General features: G+C 38.0%; 1 protein-coding gene across 2 annotated transcripts in view; it reads left to right on the top strand.

Annotated features, from left to right (window-relative positions):
• Positions 1 to 19715, top strand: part of LOC141395282 (uncharacterized) — a 158301-nt gene that overhangs the window by 83104 nt on the left and 55482 nt on the right. For both annotated transcript variants that reach the window (XM_073970946.1, XM_073970954.1), the window contains exon 3: positions 1859 to 2427. In XM_073970946.1, coding sequence (XP_073827047.1) covers positions 1859 to 2427 — 569 coding nt within the window. The remainder of the gene's footprint in view (positions 1 to 1858; positions 2428 to 19715) is intronic.

Below are 19715 nucleotides of genomic sequence, written 5' to 3'. Positions count from 1 at the left end.
TATTTTGTAAAAATCCACGTCCTTGCAAAAATATTTTTTTAAAATCCAACTCCTTGAAAAAACATTTTTAAAAAACTACGTATTTGAAAGAATATTTTTTTTAAAAATCCACGCTTCGAAAAAATATTTTTAAAAATCCACGTATTTGAAAAAATATTTTTTAAAAATCCACGTATTTGAAAAAATATTTTTTAAAAATCCACGTATTTGAAAAAATATTTTTTAAAAATCCACGTATTTGAAAAAATATTTTTTAAAAATCGACATATTTGAAAAAATATTTTTTAAAAATCCACGTATTTGAAAAAATATTTTTTAAAAATCCACGTATTTGAAAAAATATTTTTTAAAAATCCACGTATTTGAAAAAATATTTTTTTAAAAATCCACGTACTTGAAAATACATTTTTTAAAAATCCACGTCCTTTTAAATATATTTTTTAAAAATACACGTCCTTTAAAATATTTTTTAAAAATACACGTCTTTTTTTTAAAATACACGTCCTTTACATTTTTTTTTGTTAAAAAAATATATTTTTGAATATCTACGTCCTTACCAACTTTTTTGTTAAAAGATATTTTTAATCCACGTCCTTAAATTTTTGTTTATCTATGTACGTCCTTGAAAAAATATTTTTTTAAAAATCCAAGTCCTTGAACAAATATTTTTTTAAAAGTCCACGTCCTCGAAAAAATATTTTTTAAAAATCCACGTCCTTGAAAAAATATTTTTTAAAAATTTACGTCCTAGAAAAAATTTTTTTTTAAAAATCCACATCCTTGAAAAAATATTTTTTAAACTTCCACGCTCTGAAAAAATATGTTTTAATAATCCGCGTCATTGAAAAATATTTTTTTAAATCCAGGTCCTTGAAAAAATTTTTCTTAAAAATTCACGTCCGTGAAAATATGTTTAAAACTCACTCCACATCCGTGAAAAATATTTTTGAAATCCAAGTCCCTGAACAATATTTTAAAAATCCAAATCCAAAAATTCACGCTTATTTTCTCACACGTCCTTGAAAAAATATTCTCTAAAAATCCACACCAAACGGTCCGGAGGTCCTTGAACATATATTCTTCAAAAATCTTAGATTTTTGGTCCACAGGTCCTTGAGAAAATATGTTCTAACATCTACTCTGGTGGTCTTTGATAAAATCCACGATATTTAAAAATCCCCTATTATTTGCCTTGCGGCCCTTGATCATATCCTCTGATATTCTGATTACTCTGAATTGGATGATTTGTACAGCAGTTTTGTTTGCCAATTTGATAAATGCAAGCCTAAGGCAGCTATTGTAATGTTGACTGGTATGTGTGAATTACGAACACACACACACAAATACTGACACTCATACTTACTTACATATGTGCCTTTGGGGAAATCATTCATAGGCCTTATTTATTGTATCCTGTTAAAGAGGATATGGCAAATAAGTGTCAGTAAAATTGGTAATGGAACATGAGTGAGGGCCAAACAATGTTAACAACAACAATGTTAACAACAACAATGTGAGCAATGACAATAACAACAGAAACAATATTGGCAATAACAATAAAAAATAACACACAATAACAAAGAACAAAATACAATAACACGAATAAATAAATGTAAATAATATTGAACCATGACAGAGATGGCCTAAAGGAATTTATGTTGGCATTATTTGCTATGGAGATTTTGTTTTTGTTTGCCTTGTATATTTTTTAAAGTACAGCTTTTGTCATTTAGAGTTCGTATACTTGTGTTATTTTGTTGTTATTTTTCCTCCCTGTTCCCTCTCTCGCTGCAGTGGTATTTGTGAAATCAATTGTTTTCAACGTTTTCTTTGTTTTTCGTTTTTTGTTTTTCAACAGCTTTGGCCGCTCAAAGGGAGTCTTTTAAGCCCAAGGATCCAAACACTATCAATAACAATGCGAATGCGATTTTAAATGAAATCAGCAGCAGCAACAGTAACAGTAATGGAGGTTTCAATGGAGCTGGTGGTGGCAGTGGCGGAAATACTCCCGGCCATGATAATACCAATAACATTAGCAACGGAAATTCCAATGCAAACACAAGCAGTGGCAACGGCACTCCAGCCAACACGGTGAAAACATTTCACAGCACCACATCGTCGTCATCATCAGGTCACGGCTGGATGCCTGGTAGTGGTTATGCCACAACCAGCACCACCAGTACAACACAAACCAGCATAGCCAACCACACACTAAGCAGCAGTGGTAGTGGCAGCAGCAGTGTTTCCACCACTGCCTATAAATCCCAGTCATCACATTCATCGGCGATAAATCGCAATGCCATTGAACAGCCCGAAATGGTACAAAATGGTCCGTATTTCGATAAGGCTGCCTCAAAGAATGTCACCGCATTGCTGGGCAAAACGGCATATTTGAATTGTCGCGTCAAGAATTTGGGCAATAAAACGGTAAGTTGGAAATAAATATACGTATGTACGAGTATGTGGATTTATAAGGTATTTGTTTTAGAGATTAGAGTGCTTGGGGATATGTGTAAGGTATAGTAGGCCAATCTTTTTGATTTCCTGACTTTCTTAGGAAAACAAGAAGATTGGAAATATATTTCACAGAAATAATCTTTTTAGAGGTATTCGAAAGAAAGAAATTTATTGTTATTAAAAATATGTAAAGAAGCGGTCGGTTTCGCCGGCAGCTAAATAGCCTCAACCTGTATAAAAAACAGTAACAGTATTGCTGGACCTAAGATCTCTAATTTTAAAGAACAATATCTTGCTTATATCGCGTATGTGAGGATTGGCTTGACCTAGCAAGAAAGGAATGTTGTAGTCTGGATCGGAACGACTCCCCGCTATTTTAACTCGATCCGAGAAGTGGATCATTAGAATGATTAATCCTTTGGATATTTAGAGCTTTTGTTTAAATCAGGAAGCATGAATTCGCCATGAAAAATATTATATGGTTGTAATCACAACCACAAAGACTACCTTCGATGCAAATTAAAAAAAAAAAAAATATCTCAAACAGCGATTTAACTGTAATTTTAAACTTTTGTGAGCGGGGTACTAGAAAGAGTTGTCCGATATTGGACGTCTTCGAACTTGATTTTAATTCGATTGAAATATTACGATCTGCAAATGTTGGACCAAAGTCAGTCGCTCGTTTTGGTAGCTATCGTGCCAACCAGCAGTTTAAGTTGGTCACCGTAGTATTTCTTTAGAGCTTTTGTGTCGTTGAAGTTACGAAGCATGGACTCGCCCACGAAACATATTATATCGATAAAAACAGGACCACAAGTTAGAAGTTGATGTACGTTTGGAAAAAAATTGACGTTGGGGAAAGTTTCGGCGAATCGAATACTCAATTGGTATTACAGCTTGTGGACCATTATCTGCGGAAGTATGGAGCACCTCTTGAGGGTTTTAGAGGTTCTGATTGTCAACAGAAGGAGTTTTGAGGTGTTCTATAGGTATAAGAAAGCGTCTTGAAGTAGTCTATAGACAACAGAAGACCACTTGAGGTCTTCCATAGGCAAAAGAAGGCCTGCTGTGGTCGACTATAGACAAAAAATGGACTTGTGATGTCTTCTATAGGCAGCAAAAGCTTTCTTTAGGTCTTTTAGAGGCAACATGAGACCTCATGAAATAGTCTGTAGACAAAAGAAGACCTTTTGAGGACTTGTGTAGGCAGCAAAAGGTTTCTTCAGTTCTTATATAGACATAAGAAGGCCTCGTGTTGTCTTCTGTAGGCAGCTAATGGTTTCTTGTTGTCGTCTATAGATGACAGAAGGTCTCTTGAGAACTTGTATAGGCAACAGAAGACCTTCTGAAGTCTTCTATAGACAAAAGAAGACCTATTGAGGTCGTCTATAGATAACATAAGGCCTCGTGTGGTCTTCCGTAGGCAGCAAAAGGTTTCTTCTTGTAGCCTGTAAACAAACGAAGACATCTTAAGGTCTTCTATAGGCAACAAAATACCTCTTAAGGTCTACTACAGATAGCAGAAGACCTCTTGAGTTCGTCTGTGGATAACAGAAGTCCGGCTGAGGTCGACTATAGACAAAGAAGGCCTCGGGAAGCCTTCCATAGACAAGGAAAAGTTTTTTTTAGCCTCCTGTAATCGTAAGGCCTCCTGAAATCGCCTATAGACAAAAGAAGGTCTCGTCTATTGTCGTCTACACGCGAAAGAAGACCTCTTGAGTTCTTCTACAGGCAACATAAGACCTCCTGAGAAGACTTCTTGAGGTCTTCTATAGGCAATAGAAGGCCTCTTAAGGTATTCTAAAGACTACTGAAGTCTTGGGTGCCACCGTGGTGCAATGGTATGCACACCCGCCTTGCACGCTAAAGGTCGTGGGTTCGATTCCCCGGGCAGTCAACATCAAACACTTTTCAACGGGGGCAAAATACCCCTCAGTAATGTTGGCGACATTTTCTGAGTATTTCAGCCTTGTATAATTTCTCTACAAGTGGTGTCTTAGACACGCCGTTCGGACTCGGCGATAAACAGTAGGTCCCATATCATTGAGCTAATATGAATCGGGGTGCACTCATTGATATGAGAGAAGTCTCCCCTGTCCCGCCTGGGATGTTTGTGGAACAATTATTATTATTATTACTGTAGTCTTCTTATCGTCTTCTTAAGTCAACAGAAGACCTTCTGTACTCTTCTATAGATAATGGAAGACTTATTAAGGTCTTCTATAGGTAACAGAAGACTTATTAAGGTCTTCTATAGGTAACAGAACACCTCTGGTGATAACCTATAGACAACAGAAGATTTATTGAAGACAGAAGGACTCTTGAAATCTTTTATAGACATCAGAACAATTTCTGAGGTCTTCCTTTGACAACAGAAGGCTTCTTCAGGTCGTCTACAGAAAAAATGTCTCTTGAGGTCGTCTATAGACAAAAGAAGGCCTCTTGAGGTGTTCTGTAGGCAGCAAAAGGTTTCTTATTGTCGTCTAAATATAAAAGAAGGTCTCTTGAGGACTTCTATAGGCATCAAAAGACCATCTGAAGTCTTCTATAGACAAAAGAAAATCTATTGAGGTCGTTTATAGACAACATAAGACTTCCTGATGTCTTCTATAGGCAGCAAAAGATTTCTTTAGGTCTTCTATAGGCAACATAAAACCTCCTGAAATCGCCTATAGACAACAGAAGACCTTTTGAGGACTTCTGTAGTCAGAAAAAGGTTTCTTCAGGTCATATATGGGCATAAGAAGGCCTAGTGCGGTCTTCTGTAGGCAGCAAAAGATTTCTTGTTGTCGTCTATAAACAAACGAAGACATCTTAAGGTCTACTATAGATAGCAGAAGACCTCTTGAGTTCGTCTATAGATAACAGAAGTCTGGCTGAGGTCGACTATAGACAAGGACAGACATAGACATAGACATTGTCTATAGGGAAAAGAAGACCTCGTGAGGAAACATAAGACCTATTGAGATCGTCTACCGGCAACAGAAGACCTTTTTAGGTCGTCTATAGAAAGAAAGCCTCTTGAGGTCGTCTATAGACAAAAGATGACCTCTTGAGGTCGCCTATAGACCAAAGAAGGCCTCTATATACCCAATAGAAATCCTACTGAAACCTGCTATTAACAAAAGAAGACCTTTCGAGATCATCTATACACAAGAGAAGGACTCTTGTAGCCTTCTATAGACAACAGGAGGCCTCATAAGGTCAACGATAGACTACAGAAGACCTCTTAATATTGTATATAGATAACAGGCTTTCTTTAGATAAAAGAAGGTCTCTTGAGGTCGTTTATAGACATCATAAGCCTCATTGAGGACGTCTATAGACAACAAAAGACCCCTTGAGGTTATCTGTAGACAACAGAAACTCTTTTGAGTTCGTTTATGGACAATAAAAGACTCATTGAGGGCGTATATAGACAACAGAAGACCCCTTGAGGTCGTTTATCTTGTGGTAGTTTACAGACAACGGAAGACCTGTTGAGGTTGTTTGTAGCCAAAAGGGAGCCTTTTGATATCTTCTGTAGGCAACAGAGCCCTCTTGAGGCTCTCGCAGACAACCGAAGACCTTTTCAGGTATTCTATAGGCAACAGAAGACCTCTTGGGGTCTCGCTTAGAAAACATAGACCCTATTGAGGTCGTCTATACCTCTTAGGTTCTTCTGCAGGCAAAATAAGACTTTTGAGACCGCTTGAGGTCTTCCTTAGACAACATAAAATTCCTGACGTATTTTTTTGGCAACCTCCTGAGGTTTCGTTAGTTAGCAGCAACCCTTCTGAGGTACTCCTTTGATTACAGAAAACCTCCTGCGGTTCGTTAGATAACAAAAAACCGCCTAAGGTCTTCCTTTGAATAGAATACCTCCAGAGGTTTTCTTTAAACATCAGGTTTCCTGAGGACTTCTATAGACAAAAGAAAATCTCTTGTCGTCTTCTAAGGTTGTCTGTAGCCAAAAGGGGGCCTTTTGAGATCTTCTGTAAACAACAAAGACCTCTTGAGGCTTTCCGCAGACAACGGAATACCTTTTCAGGTATTCTATAGGCAACAGAAGACCTCTTGCGGTCTCGCTTAGAAAACATAGACCCTATTGAGGTCTTCTATACCTTTTAGGTTCTTCTACAGCCAAAATAAGACTTTTGGGACCTCTTGAGGTCTTCCTTAGACGACATAAAATTCCTGACGTGTTTGTTTGGCAACCTCCTGAGGTTTCGTTAGGTAACAGCAACCCTTCTGAGGTACTCCTTTGATTACAGAAAATCTCCTGCGGTTTCTTTAGATAACAAAAAACCCCCTAAGGTCTCGCTTTGAATAGAATACCCTCAGAGGTTTTCTTTAAACATCAGGTTTCCTGAGGACTTCTATAGACAAAAGAAAATCTCTTGTCGTCTTCTAAGGGCAACAGAAGACCCCTTAGGTCTCTATAGACAAGATAAGACTTATTGAGGTCGTCTGTAGACAACGGAAGGCCTATTGAAGTCTTCTATAGACAAAAGAAGATCTCCTGAGACCTTCTATAGACAAAAAAGACCTATTGGGGTCGTCTTTAGACAACAGTTGGCCTTTTGAGGTCTTTTATTGACAACAGAAAAACTACTGAGGTCTTCCATTGACAAAAGTAGACCTCTTGAGGTTTTCGTTAGATAATAGAAACCCCTCTGAGGTCTTCCATAGACAACAGGAAACCTCCTGAGGTCAATTTTAGGCAACAGAAAGCATTGCGGTTTTTCTTAGACAACAGAAAACCTCCTAAAAATCGATAGGTAACAGAAACCCTTCTCAGGTCTTCCTTTAACAACAGAAAATTTTCTGCGCTTTCATTAGGCAACAAAAAACCTCCTGAAGCCTGCCTTTTGAATACGGAATATCTCCGGAGGTGTCTTCTAAACAACAGAAAAATCCTGAGAACAAGAGACCTTCCTTTTACAACAGAAAATGTCTTGAGGTCTACTTTAGACAACAGATGACCTCCTGAAGACTTGAGGTATTTTTTAGACCTTCGGAGGTATTTCTTTGACAACAGAAAACATCCTGAGGTTTCGGTAGGTAACAGAAACCCTTCTGAGGTATTCATTTGTCAAGATAAGTCATCTTGAGATGTACTATAGCCAACAGAAACCCTTGAGGTCTTGCTTAGACAAGAGAAAACCTCTTTTTTTGTCATCCAAATACCTCCTGATGTCTTCTTAGACAACAGAAAGTCTCCTGAGATCTTCCTTTGACAATAGAAAACCTCCTAAAGTCTTCTTTAGACTTCTTCTATCTTCTTCTTGTTGCCTGAAGTCTTCATTAGGCAACAAAAAACGTCCTGAGGTCTTCTTTGAATATGGAATACCTCCTTTAAACAACAGAAAAATCCCTAAAGTCTTCCTTTGAGGACAAAAATTTTTCTGAGACCTTCCTTTTACAACAGAAAATGTCTTGAGGTCTACTTTAGAACAACAGATGACATCCTGTAGTCTTGAGGTATTTCTTAGACAACAGAAAACCTTCGGAGGTATTCCTTTGTCAACAGAAGTCGTCTTTAGATGTACTATAGCCAACAGAAACCGTTGAGGTATTGCTTAGACAAGAGAAAACCTCCTGACGTTTCGTTGGGTAACAGAAAACCTCATGAGGTCTTCCATTGACAACAGTAGACCTCTTGACGCCTTTCTTTGTCATCCAAATACCTCCTGATGTCTTCTTAAGACAACAGAAAATATCCTGAGGTCTTCCTTTGACAATAGAAAGCCTCCTAAAGTCTTCGTTAGACTTCTTCTAACTTCTTCAGATAAAAGAAAACCCTCTGTCTCCTTAGGCAACAGAATATCTCCTGAAGTTTATTGGTCTGTTCCCAAACTGCAAGAATCTACACATTTTTCCTATTTTTTTCGATAACATAAAGTAAAAATTGTTATCGGAGTAAAAATGTGTAGATTCTTGCAGGGCATATGTAACAGGAGACGTACTAAAGTCTTCTTTAGACAACAATAGACCTCCCGTAGGTTATAAAGTTGAGTTTTTTTATACCCTTAGCCTTTATGCTAACGAGGGCATACCGGCAAAATGTGTCTCATCGAAATAATGGTTTTAGACCCCAAGTATGTTTGAACGAAATCTGTATCAGACAATTTGGAGTTGACTTAGCCATGTCCGTTCGTCTGTCTGTATGTCTGGCTGGCTGGAGCGCACGATAACTTTCGAACGGATCAACCGATTCGGCCCAACATTTGGCTTTCGTAATATTTTGTCCAAACTTAGTTTAAGCTCGATGATGGGTTATATTGGTCCACTCCTTCCGGCATCTTTCCCACAAAAGTATGAAAATGTTCGGAAAAATTTTGCACACTATAACTCTTTTAAAGAGTAACGGATTTGGTCCATACTTTGCACACTTTACCAATATGGACTCAATCGGTATACTTCTACGGGTACTTCCCATAGAGAATTTCGGAAAAGTTCAGTTTAGGACCTGCGCTCGAATCGCTTTCATTTTTGTTGTTAAAACTTGTACTCACTGTCCCCCATACGAATGGCACAAGTTTCATCAGGGGCAAGTCCACACTTCCTGAAAAAATAGTCTAAAAGGTGCAAAAAAACCCTATGTCATCGTGTGTAGCGGTTGGAGCCCATAATAACTCTGGAATGGATCTGCCGACTCGGTCCAAAACTGTGATTATGTTCGAAGTTAAGCCATATCGGTCAGCTCCTTCAGGTACATCCCGCAAAAATGTTAAAAAATGTTCCGAAAAATTTGTGGCCATGATAACTCTTGAAGGGAGTAACCGATTTGGTCCATACTGTACACATTCTAATATACCTATCACATATAGATCAAGTTTGAATATGGACTATATTTGTCCAATCCTTCGGGTACCTCCCACACAAAATTTCGTATAAGTTCACTTTAAGACCTGCTCCCGAATCATATTGATTTTTGTTGAAGCATCTTGCATTTGCTGCATCCATTACGACGGTAAAAGTTTTTTCAGGGGCAAGTCCATATTTCTTGAGAAAAAAAATCCCGAAAGGTGCAAAACCTCCCTATGGCATCATATGTAGTGGCTGGAGAGCAGGATAACTCTCGAACTGATCAACCGATTTGATCCAAAATTTGGTTCGAAGATGGGCAATACCGGTCGACAACTTCCTGTACTTCTCCTCAACATTTAATAACTGTCACTAAAATGCTCCTAACCATGGATTTCCTAATATTTTGTCCAAATTTAGTTTAACTTTTACAATGGCCCATATCGATCCGCTTCTTAGGGTACCTCCCCCACAAAAGTTTAACATTTGTGTTTAAGTGCAGTTTAGGGTATGTTAGATGATCCTTTGGACATGTATACCGATGCTGTTCGTTGTGGTCCTGTTTACAGCGATATTATGTTTTCCGTGGACAAGTCCATGCTTCCTGGCTTCCTGATCTAAAAGTTATACCATGACCCACTGAAATGACCAGTGGGCGCGATACCTATCGAAAACATATGACTCCCAAAATAAGATCCATTTCCATAATGGACTATGTCGGTCTGTTCCTTCAAGTACCTCATCCCCAACCCTTTTGAACTTTAATCCTAATCCGCATTTTTGTCGGCAAGTTTAAATGTCCAGAAAGGGCCACAAGCCCCGACCACGAAAACGCGACAAAATCGATTAGTTGTCAATGAGCGACATTTTTGCTGAACATTTCGAAGCTGAAAATCGCCACCATGTGGTACTTTTATGGCGGCTCTTAAAATAAAGGACGAAAAGGACATTGAAGGAAGCGAGTTATAAGGTCGAAGTGCTCTACGAAAATAATACTCATTCGATTTGACTGAAGACATGTCATTTCAAAAATATGCAAAATCAACAGTGAGCAAAGATATAACGCTAATTCCTGATGGCTTACAGGGTCTCTAGCAAAAACGTCATCACGCCATAAAGCGGAAGTTCGACTCACGCGGATATGTCCTTCGGGGTTCTTAATATACTCTATAAGGCCTTTCTTCCCCAAGAGGAATTTTCCGTGCCCCAGACTTTAACCTCCATTTTGTTGCACAGTGTAATTTTTTACTTGTTTTTAATTATTTTTATTCCTTCTAATTTGTTTAACTAGATTTTATCAATAACTCTTATCCTTTAGATTAAGCCTTTACCTGGGTACCGATTGGGGTCGTCTTTAGACAACAGATGGCTTTTTGAGGTATTTTATTGACAACAGAAAAACTTCTGAGGTCTTCCATTGACAAAAGTAGACGTCTTGAGGTTTTTGTTTGATTACAGAAAACGCTCTTAGTCAACAGAAAACCTCCTGAGGTCTATTTTAGGCCACAGAATGCCTTGAGGTCTTCCTTAGACAACAAAAACCTCCTAAAATTTCGTTAGGTAACAGAAATCCTTCCCAGGTCTTCCTTTGGCAACAGAAAATCTTCTGCGGTTTCATTAGGCAACAAAAAACCTCCTGAAGTATACCTTTGAATATGGAATACCTCCAGAGGTGTCATTGTTCTTTTGAGAACAAAAATTCTTCTGAGACCTTCCTTTTACAACAGAAAATGTCTTGAGGTCTACTTTAGACAACAGATGACCTCCTGAAGTCCTGAGGCCACAACATTTTGAAAATACATACTCTAAATACATTCGATCTGTCCGTAGATGAAAGTTTCAATTCACATAGGCTGAGCGTATACCTCTGTCGGCAAAGCCGACTGATACTTTTTTACTTGTTTTTAATTATTTTTATTCCTTCTATTTTGTTTATCTTAATTTTATCAATAACCCTTATCCTTTAGATTAAGCCTTTACCTAGGTACTCGCCAAAATTAGGTCAGTCATATGACCAATGAAGCAATAAACTTGTGCATGGCTATGCTTGAAATGTGGGTTTCACTAAGCAAATACCTGGCCTAACAACTGAAACGCCCTTTAAATCTGTGTCTTCTTCCATTGCCATTCCCAGTGGAGCTATTAATCTAGACTGCATGGCTAGGTGTGTATGTGCGAGTATGTAGATGTGGGTGTGTGTGTGTGTGCGGTTGACACGTGTGATTGTTGTTTACCGCCAATTATACTTCTGGTTGTTGTTGCGGATTTACTAAAATCCCCACATGATTGCGGTAATTAATGCCCAGCACATTAAAAATGTCCTTCGTCCATTTAGTTCAAGACCAATCCCTCAGCGCTTAGAAGTAACTACAAATGTGGTTACTTAGCAAACTAAATGTCTGCCTAAGTGATTAATTAGTTGACAAATCCAACAAAAAAAAACTAGAATTCACAAACAGGACAATGGTATGAGGTGGCCAAACATTTTGTTTTTTTTTCTCCTGCTTATTTGTAGAGGTTGAAAGTTTAACAACATTTTCTAACATTTGTCAATTGTAATGTTTCGGGTGAGGGGTGCGTAGGGGATATGGTTGTTTACTTTTTGTACGTGATATTGTTCCGGTGTATGTTTCGCCATCATCTGGCCGTGCCTAGATAAGGTAGACGCCTGTGTGCCTTTGAGTGTGAAATGCCACTTGCTGTACTGTTCAGTTCTGTTTTGTGGTGCTCAGGTAATATTTTCCGGTGTCATGTGTGAATTTCCTTCGTTACATTTATTATGATTATTATTTTCCTTTGTGTTATTTTTCGGTGATTCGTGTTTGGAATATAAATGTTTATTTTTCCTATTTTTATGTGAGAATATATATAAACATATCCTTGATGTTGTTATATAATAATAATTTTTGTGGGTAATTTCAAAGGAAGAAAAGAAAATGTGGCAACGATTTGAAGGTTATTTGAAGAAGAACTTTCCCACGATATGACATGGAAAACCATTTATGAGAAGAGTTTTAAGTAGAGGAGAGGAATTTGTAGAATAATATAAAGGCCAGAGCAAATCATGGACCATAAATATATTGCGTATACGTTCTGACAACAGTTATACGCCCCAATGTGCACACACAGAGAAATCGTTTGAAAAATCCTTACACTCATTTCACTTTAAATAAAATACCTCATAATTATTGGCCATTATGCCAATTGTATCTTCTTTTTATTAAGCGAAGGACATTTGAAATCGTGAAGAATAGCAAACATCAAAGTTAAATTTTTGCTTTTTGTTGATTCATCCTTTTTATTTCTCTATTCCACAAGAAAAAGCACAGAAAAATATTCGTAATGGAGAGGTAATTTTTCGTGTTTAAAGAAATTCTCTTTTTCGCATGCTTTATCCTGCAAAGAAGATAACAACAACTTAACAAATAAATTCTTGTTTTAGAAGGCGTTTAACTCAAGAGCTATTTGCACATCCTTCGCTTTGAGATTTTTTCATGGAAAGAAAATTGAAATTGAAAATGAAAGTGATATTTTAGTTGTCTATAAAAGGAATTTTCAATTCTTTTGTTTGACATTTATTCATGAATATGCAATTTACAGCTTTGATGCACTGTAGTTATAAAGACCTGAGGATAATGAAAAAATATTCCTTAAAAATCCAAGCTTATTGCATCGATGGTCCTTGAAAAAATATTCTTTAAAATTCACGATTAACCGTCTGATTGCCCTTTAAAAATATTCCTTAAAACCCCTCATTATACCCTCCACCATAGTATCGATGGTATATTAAGTTTGTCATGCCGTTTGTAACACATCGAACTAATCATTTGTGACCCTATAAAGTATATATGGGGATTTCTGAGTGAAATCCGACACTTTTTCAAGATGAGGTTTTTGATTTCCTTTATTTTTTGCTGTGGCGATGCTGCTGATTAACAAAACATTTTAGTATATTTTCAAATTTTTTTTGATTAACGGTTCCAGAGATATCGCGCCTTGAAAAAGTCAAATTCTGTAAAAACTACATGCAAAGAAATACTCATAACTTCTTTCATATTGGTCCAAATGGGACCATCTTTTTTTTGATTTGTTTGTTTTTTTATCAGCTATCGAAAGAAATATTTAAAAGAAAAATGCACAGTGGGCTTCAATGCATTTTTCTGGATTTAATATTTAAAATCAATTTTTAAACATGATTGCACCCTTCGATTTTTTCAAAAAAAAATTATGTTAAACTACAATCAATTACAAAAATTTTAAGCCCTACGTGGTAATGGGATTCGGACGATTACTATTGTTTCTGAATTTTTTAAAATTTGTCAATACAATTTTTCCTTTATACCTTTGTCCAAAATTTATTATTTTATTAAAAAAATTAAAAATTTCATTTATAAATATCTGTTTTGATGTTATATTTATGAATTTATCTCAAACATCTTAAAAACTGCGTCATTTTTCGATTTTGAAAATGCATCAGCGAAAATTCCATTAAAGTCCACTGTGGATTTTTTTTCTATTTTTTATGATAAATATATAATATATAATGATAAATATGTACTTTTATCTTCAAAAATACAGGAAATACAAATTTTGGACAAAGGTATTAAGGAAAAATTGTATTGACAAATTTTAAAAAATTCAGAAAAAATAGTGATCGTCCGAATCCCATTACCACATAGGGCTTAAAATTTTTGTAATTGAACGTAGTTTAACATAAATTTTTTTTGAAAAAATCGAAGGGTGCAATCATGTTTAAAAATTGATTTTAAATATTAAATCCCGAAAATTGCATTAAAGCCCACTGTGCACTTTTCTTTTAAATATTTCTTTCGATAGCTGATAAAAAAACAAACAAACCAAAAAAAAAATGGTCCCATTTGGACCAATATTAAAGAAGTTATGAGTATTTATTTGAACATAGTTCTTTAAAAATGCGATAATTTCAGTAGGCGATATCTCTGTACCGTTGGTCAAAAAAAAAATTTTTAAATATACTAAAATGTTCTGTTGGCTAGGAGCATTAATTGAACCAAAAACAATTGAAATCAAAAATTACTTTTCTCCGAACTGTCCGATTTCACTTGGAATATATATATTCTTGATTAGGATAAAATTCTAAGACGATCTAACCATGTCCGTCTGTCCGTCTGTTGTAATCACTCTAGCGTCCGCAATAATTGAGATAGAGTGCTGAAATTTTGCACCCGAGGGTCTTTTTTCCATAGGCAGGTCAAGTTCGAAGATGGGCTATTTCGGTCCACTCTTTGGTATAGCCCCCATGTAACGGTACCTCCGAATTTGAGGTATTTTGACGTTCTTCTCCACATTTGCAGACCGAATTAGCTATAATTTGGCACTTATGGTTCCTAGTGATCAACAAACTTATATCCCAAAGGATATGGGCATAGGTCCATGTTTTGTTATAGTCCTCATATAACGGTACCTCCCGATTTTCGGTATTTTGAGAATTTTAGCCACAATTTTTAACCGAACTATCTGCAATTTGACATTTGAGGTACCGTTATATTTGAGGTACCGTTCTCAGTGGTCATGAAATATCTCCACCAAACATCGTCAACATAGGTCCATGTTTTGGTATAGCCCCCATATAACGGTACCTCCCGATTTTCGGTATTTTGAGAATTTTAACCACAATTTTTAACCGAACTATCTGCCATTTGACATTTGAGGTTCTCAGTGGTCATGAAACATCTCCACGAAACATCGTCAACATAGGTCCATGTTTTGGTATAGTCCCCATATATCGGTACCTCACGATTTTCGGTATTTTGAGAATTTTAGCTACAATTTTTAACCGAACTAGCTGTAATTTGCCATTTGAGGTTCTCAGTGGTCATGAAATATCTCCACCAAACATCGTCAACATAGGTCCATGTTTTGGCATAGCCCCCATATAACGGTACCTCCCGATTTTCGGTATTTTGAGAATTTTAGCTACGGTTTTTAACCGAAATAGCTGTAATTTGGGTGACGTAGGAGATGGAAGATACCAAGGAACGGTCCTGACCGTTTTAACATGGCAAAGCCCAGGATTTATCTTGGTCCCTCTTTCATCCCAAGTGGACACTGACCTCCCCGTGGTGTCACCTGGGGAACTGCCTTTAACACCCGTTAAAGGTAGTGAGCTAACATGTGCCGCGCGTTCACCCATAAGAACGTTAAAAACTTGGGTTTGGGCGTCGGGTTAGTAACCCTCCCCTAGAAAAAACAGCCTACTATAAAAAAACGAAAGAAAAGAAAAACAAACCCCTCTAAAGTTGACGAACCCCGCAAACGTTTTAAGGACCATGATCTGCGAATCTGCACCTGGAATGTTCGCACTCTTTATAGAGAAGGTGCAGTCTTCGCATTGGCAGACGTACTTGAAAAGTACAAGACCGATATTACTGCCATACAGGAAATACGATGGATTGGGAAAGGCGTCACAACAACACCTAAAGGTGACGCACTGTATTATAGCTGCCATGACGTAAAGCATGAGTTTGGTTGTGGATTCGTAGTTAGTCGGAGACTAAAACATCTTGTCTCCAGCTTCACCCCAGTGAATGAAAGACTTGCTGCAATTCGAATAAAAGCTAAATTCTTCAACATCAGCTTTATTTGTGCTCATGCTCCCACTGAAGAAAAGGACGAACAGACCAAAGATATATTTTACGAGCGCTTAGAAGAAACATATGACCGTTGCCCTGCCCATGACATTAAAATCATTCTAGGCGATTTTAATGCCAAAATTGGAAAGGAGAATATCTTTGGCCCAACAGTCGGGAAATTCAGTCTCCACAGTGAAACATCTGACAATGGTATGAGACTGATAGACTTTGCAGCTGCAAAAAACATGGTAGTTAGCAGTACCAGATTTAATCATCTCGATATTCATAAGGGCACCTGGCTGTCTCCAGATCAGAAAACAAGAAACCAAATTGATCATGTTGTGATAGATGGAAGACATTCATCGAGCGTGTTGGATGTACGATCGTTCCGAGGCGCAAACATTGATTCGGACCACTACCTTGTTGCAGCAAAGGTACGCACCCGCTTAAACGTAGCAAACAAAGTACGAACAGACACAACACGAAAGTTAGACATCGGTAAGCTGCAATCACAACAGATAGCCACAGCATATTCCACTCAACTAGCCCAATTGCTTAATCAAAGCCCTCCTCATCCCGATAACATATCAGCGCAATGGCAAAGCATTGCCCACTCCATGCAAACAGCCGCAAAATCCATACTTGGATACCAGAGACCTCCACCAAGGAATCCATGGTATGATGAGGAGTGTCGTGCTGCCACCGAAGAGAAAAATGCGGCATATAAGGCTACTTTACAATCCGTAGCAACGCGTAGCGCACGAGAGAGATACAGGGAGAAAAGGAGAGAGGAGAAACGTCTTTTCCGCAGGAAAAAGAGAGAAATGGAAAAGCGGGAGTGTGAAAAAATCGAGATGTACAGGAGCCAGAATGAAGTCCGAAAATTCTACCAAAGAGTCAAGCATCAAACTGATGGCTTTGGTACAGGCACATCCTCCTGTAGAGACCAGCAAGGTAATTTGGTAACTGATACAGATAGTGTACTCAGGATATGGAAAGAACATTTTTCAAATCTGTTGGTATCCAATAGCAGCGAAGACGACGAAGATACCACAGTCCCAATCCCAGAAGATGGTATTGAATGTATACCGCCCAGCCAAGATGAGGTAAAGACAGCAATAAATCGGCTGAAGAATAATAAGGCAGCAGGGGCCGATGGCTTACCAGCCGAGCTGTTCAAAACCGGAGGCGACACGCTGATAAGGTGTATTCATCAGCTAGTTAGCACCATCTGGCAGGAAGAACGAGTACCCGACGATTGGAACCTGAGTATCCTGTGCCCCGTCCACAAGAAGGGAGATAAGACTGTATGCTCTAACTATAGGGGCATAAGTCTACTCCCTATTGCCTACAAGATCGTGTCAGGGATATTGTGCGAACGACTAAAGCCAATGGTCAACGAGATTATTGGACCATACCAATGCGGCTTTAGACCTGGCAAGTCCACCATTGACCAGATATTTACCCTGCGGCAAATCCTGGAGAAGACCCAAGAGATGCAGATCGACACCTACCACCTTTTTGTCGATTATAAAGCAGCCTTCGACAGTCCGCTGCGTTCAAAGGTATTCCAAACCATGTCTGAATTTGGTATCCCCGCAAAGCTCATCCGGCTTTGTAAAATTACTTTAACTGACACGAGGTCCTCAGTTAAAATAGGAAAGAACCTCTCCGAAGAGTTTGGTACCAAAAGAGGTTTCAGACAAGGAGACAGCCTTTCGTGTGACCTCTTCAACATCCTGCTAGAAAAGGTTATACGAGAGGCAAACGTCGAAAGAAGTGGCACAATCTACACTAATAGCCACATGTTACTTGCTTATGCTGATGATATAGACATCATGGGCCGATCAGTAAAAGAAGTAACTGATACCTTTATAAAGGTCGAAGGAGAATCTGCTAAAGTGGGTCTGGCGGTAAACGGTGAGAAGACCAAGTTGATGGTGTCGACGCGCAATGCGTCCATTGAGCTCGGACCGACTGTGGAAGTTGGTTCCTATAATATTGAGGTAGTAAAAGACTTCGTCTACCTCGGCACCTCCGTCAACACAACAAACGACATCAGTTGTGAAATAAAAAGAAGAATTGTATTGGCCAACAGATGCTACTTTGGATTAAGTAAGCAGTTTAAAAACAAAGCCACATCTCGTCAAACAAAATAACGCTCTACAAAACACTGATACTACCCGTGCTGATGTATGGCTCCGAAGCCTGGGTTCTTGCGCAAGCAGACATGGCAGTGCTTGGTGTGTTTGAGAGAAAAATTCTTCGAAAGATCTACGGACCAATCTGCGTTGACGGTGAATATCGACGTCGCATGAACCACGAGCTGTATCTGCTATACAACGACATCAATATTGTTAAACGTATCGAGATGCAGCGATTGCGTTGGCTAGGCCATATCATAAGAATGAGCGATGATGAACCCGCTAAAAAGGCGTATGAATACATGCCACATGGCGGTGCACGCAGAATTGGCAGGCCAAGGAATAGATGGCGCAAACAAGTGGATGATGAGATGAAAAGGCGCGGTATTCTGTAATGGGCCAGCTAAGTAAGTAAGTAAGCTGTAATTTGACATTTGAAGTTCCCAGTGGTCATAATACATCTCCAACGAAACATCGTCAACATAGGTCCATGTTTCGGTATAGCCCCCAAATAACGGTATCTCCCGATTTTCGGTATTTTGAGAATTTTAGCTGCAATTTTTAACCGAACTAACTGTAATGATCGGTATTTTGAGAACTTTAGCTACAATTTTGTCTATTCAAAAATAATCGTTAATATAGGTCCATGTTTTGGTATAATCTTCACTAAAATTCGTCAACATGGGTCCATTTTTGAGGGTCTACATTGTTTTGATAACACTACCCTCAATTTGACTCTTGAAGTTCCCTGCAGCTATACATCTTTTCCGCCAAAAAATTTAAAGATAGGTTGACTCTTTGATATAGCCCCGTAGGTGGTACCTTTCACCTAGCTGAACACATTTTTTAGATTAGATTAGATAACACTGCGCAACAAAATGGAGGTGAAAGTGTGGAGCACGGAAAATTCCTCTTGGGGAAGAAAGGCCTTGGTGAGTATATTATGAACCCCGAAGGACAGATCCGCCATGAGACGAATTTCGTGATGGCGTGATGAAATTTTTGTTAGAGACCCTGTGGGCCATCAGGAATTAGCGTTATATCTTTGTTCACTGTTGCTTAAGTGCTCTACAAAAACAACAAACAAAGATATAATGCTAATTCATGATGGCTTACAGGGTCTCTTGCAAAAACTTCATCACGCCATAATGCGGAAGTTCGAATCACGGCGCATCTGTCCTTCGGGGTTTTTAATATACACACACCAAGGGCTTTCATCTCCAAAAGGAATTATCTCTGTCCCAACATTTGTGTTCATAGTGTAATTTAAGCAATAGTGGGAGGCAGTAGTAGTCTATCCATTGTCGAAATGATGTTCCACGTAAAATTATGAAAGGACCCTAATTATTCCATTTTAATTAAGACTATTTTATGGTGGAGGGTATAAAAAGTTCGGCCCGGCCGAACTTAACGACTTTTTACTTGTTTTAATATACGTTTGTTTGAGTGATGGTCCTTGAAAAAATATTCCCTAAAAGTCCAAGTTTTGTTCGACTGATGGTCCTTGAAAAATATTCCTTAAAAATCCAAGTTTTTTCGACGGATGGTCCTTGAAATTTTTCCTTAAAAATCAACGTTTTGTTAGACTGATAGTCCTTGAAAAATATTCCTTAAATATTCATTTTTTGTTCTACTGATGGTCCTTGAAAAAATATTTCTTAAAAATCCAAGTTTTGTTCGACTGATGGTCCTTGTAAAAATGTTTCCTAAAAAT

The sequence above is a fragment of the Musca autumnalis genome, unplaced genomic scaffold, assembly GCF_047663935.1.
Source record: "Musca autumnalis isolate F117 unplaced genomic scaffold, ASM4766393v1 scaffold_1, whole genome shotgun sequence".
In the NCBI taxonomy this organism is placed as follows: Eukaryota; Metazoa; Arthropoda; class Insecta; order Diptera; family Muscidae; genus Musca; species Musca autumnalis.
This window is presented reverse-complemented; position numbering and strand designations above follow the sequence as displayed.